Below are 1,248 nucleotides of genomic sequence, written 5' to 3' on the forward strand. Positions count from 1 at the left end.
GCCAAATGGCAAATGAAGCCCGTGCTCCACCCCAAGGGCCCCTGCAGCCACACCTCCCACGCCTGGACCAGTGCCCGAAAGAAGGGGAAGCTGCAGGCGCTGCGGGGATGGGGGTCAGATGCCCTGGGGACCACGCACTCACGTCCAGCTTCATCAGGGTGAGGAGGTCCTTCTTGGCTGCTCTGAAGATAGTGTCCGTCTTCCTGCTGGTGACAGTCTCATCCGAGTGAGACTCTGAGTAGTGGAAGGCCCCAGAGGGGACCTCTGCAACAATCACACTTTTCTTGGACTTGAGAAGAACAAAGATACCAGCGGTTAGAAGGCGTGTGGTGAGGAAAGCATGCAGGGCTTGGCCAGACCTGGACATCGCACTGGCCCTGGGAAGCTTGGCCGAGCCTGGCGACCCTTTGCAGACTGTCCAACGCCAGAGGATAGGTCGTGCCCCTCAAGGCACTAGCGAGCCAGGGAGGGCAGAACACTGAGGGGTGAAAAGAGACAGGCAGGGACCCACCTTGCCGGCCACTAAGTTCCCGGGGTGCTCATCTGCGTGCAGGAAGACCCTGGCCCGGTCACACGCCATACCCAGGTCTGAGGTGGCCCCACCTGGGCTCCCTGCAAACAGAGGGGAGACTCAGGACACTGCTTGCTGGTCCACACACCTGAGCGCCCGGCACGTCTAACAGCACAAATGCTGGCAGACAGGACTCCAGTCACTAGAGGGTGTAGGGTGTCCAGACCAACAATCATGGAGCACCTGGACCGCCTTGTGACCGACCAGCTGCGGGTTCCCCCCTGAGGCTTGAACCCAAACTGGGGCCTTGAACACGCCCAGGCCTGACAAAGGTATCGAGTTGTTGCCCAAAGCACTGAAAGAAACTCGCCCCCACCCCGAGCCAAATTCCTTAAACCCTCAATAAACGCCATACCCTCACACCTTCCCAGGGACACACCCAGCACAACACCCGGTGTCTGGCCGTCCACCAAGGATGTGGAGCCCCTCCACGGGCTCCTCCTCCTTTCCCCACAGGTGCCCTATAAATGTCCTGGACTGAGCGCTGTGGACTAAGCATCCCGACTGAGCAACCTGACCGAGCTCCCTGAGGGAGCGTCATGAGTGTCCTCACTGAGCGTCCTGAGTGTCCTGACTGGCTGTCCTGACTGGGTGTCCTGAGTGTCCTGAGTGCGTGTCCTGACTGGGTGTCCTGACTGAATGTCCTGACTGAATGTCCTGACTGGGTGTCCTGACTG

At 59.9% G+C, this 1,248-nt stretch overlaps 1 protein-coding gene across 1 annotated transcript in view; it reads right to left on the reverse strand.

Moving 5' to 3' along the window:
* PNPLA7 (patatin-like phospholipase domain containing 7) overlaps positions 1-1,248 on the reverse strand; it is a 73,170-nt gene that overhangs the window by 41,912 nt on the left and 30,010 nt on the right. Inside the window, exons 13-14 of the mRNA XM_012654820.1 lie at positions 512-612; positions 143-289 (exon numbers count right to left, since the gene is read on the reverse strand). Coding sequence (XP_012510274.1) covers positions 143-289; positions 512-612 — 248 coding nt within the window. The remainder of the gene's footprint in view (positions 1-142; positions 290-511; positions 613-1,248) is intronic.

This window comes from Propithecus coquereli, unplaced genomic scaffold (genome assembly GCF_000956105.1).
Source record: "Propithecus coquereli isolate 6110/MARCELLA unplaced genomic scaffold, Pcoq_1.0 Scaffold449, whole genome shotgun sequence".
NCBI classification, from domain to species: Eukaryota; Metazoa; Chordata; class Mammalia; order Primates; family Indriidae; genus Propithecus; species Propithecus coquereli.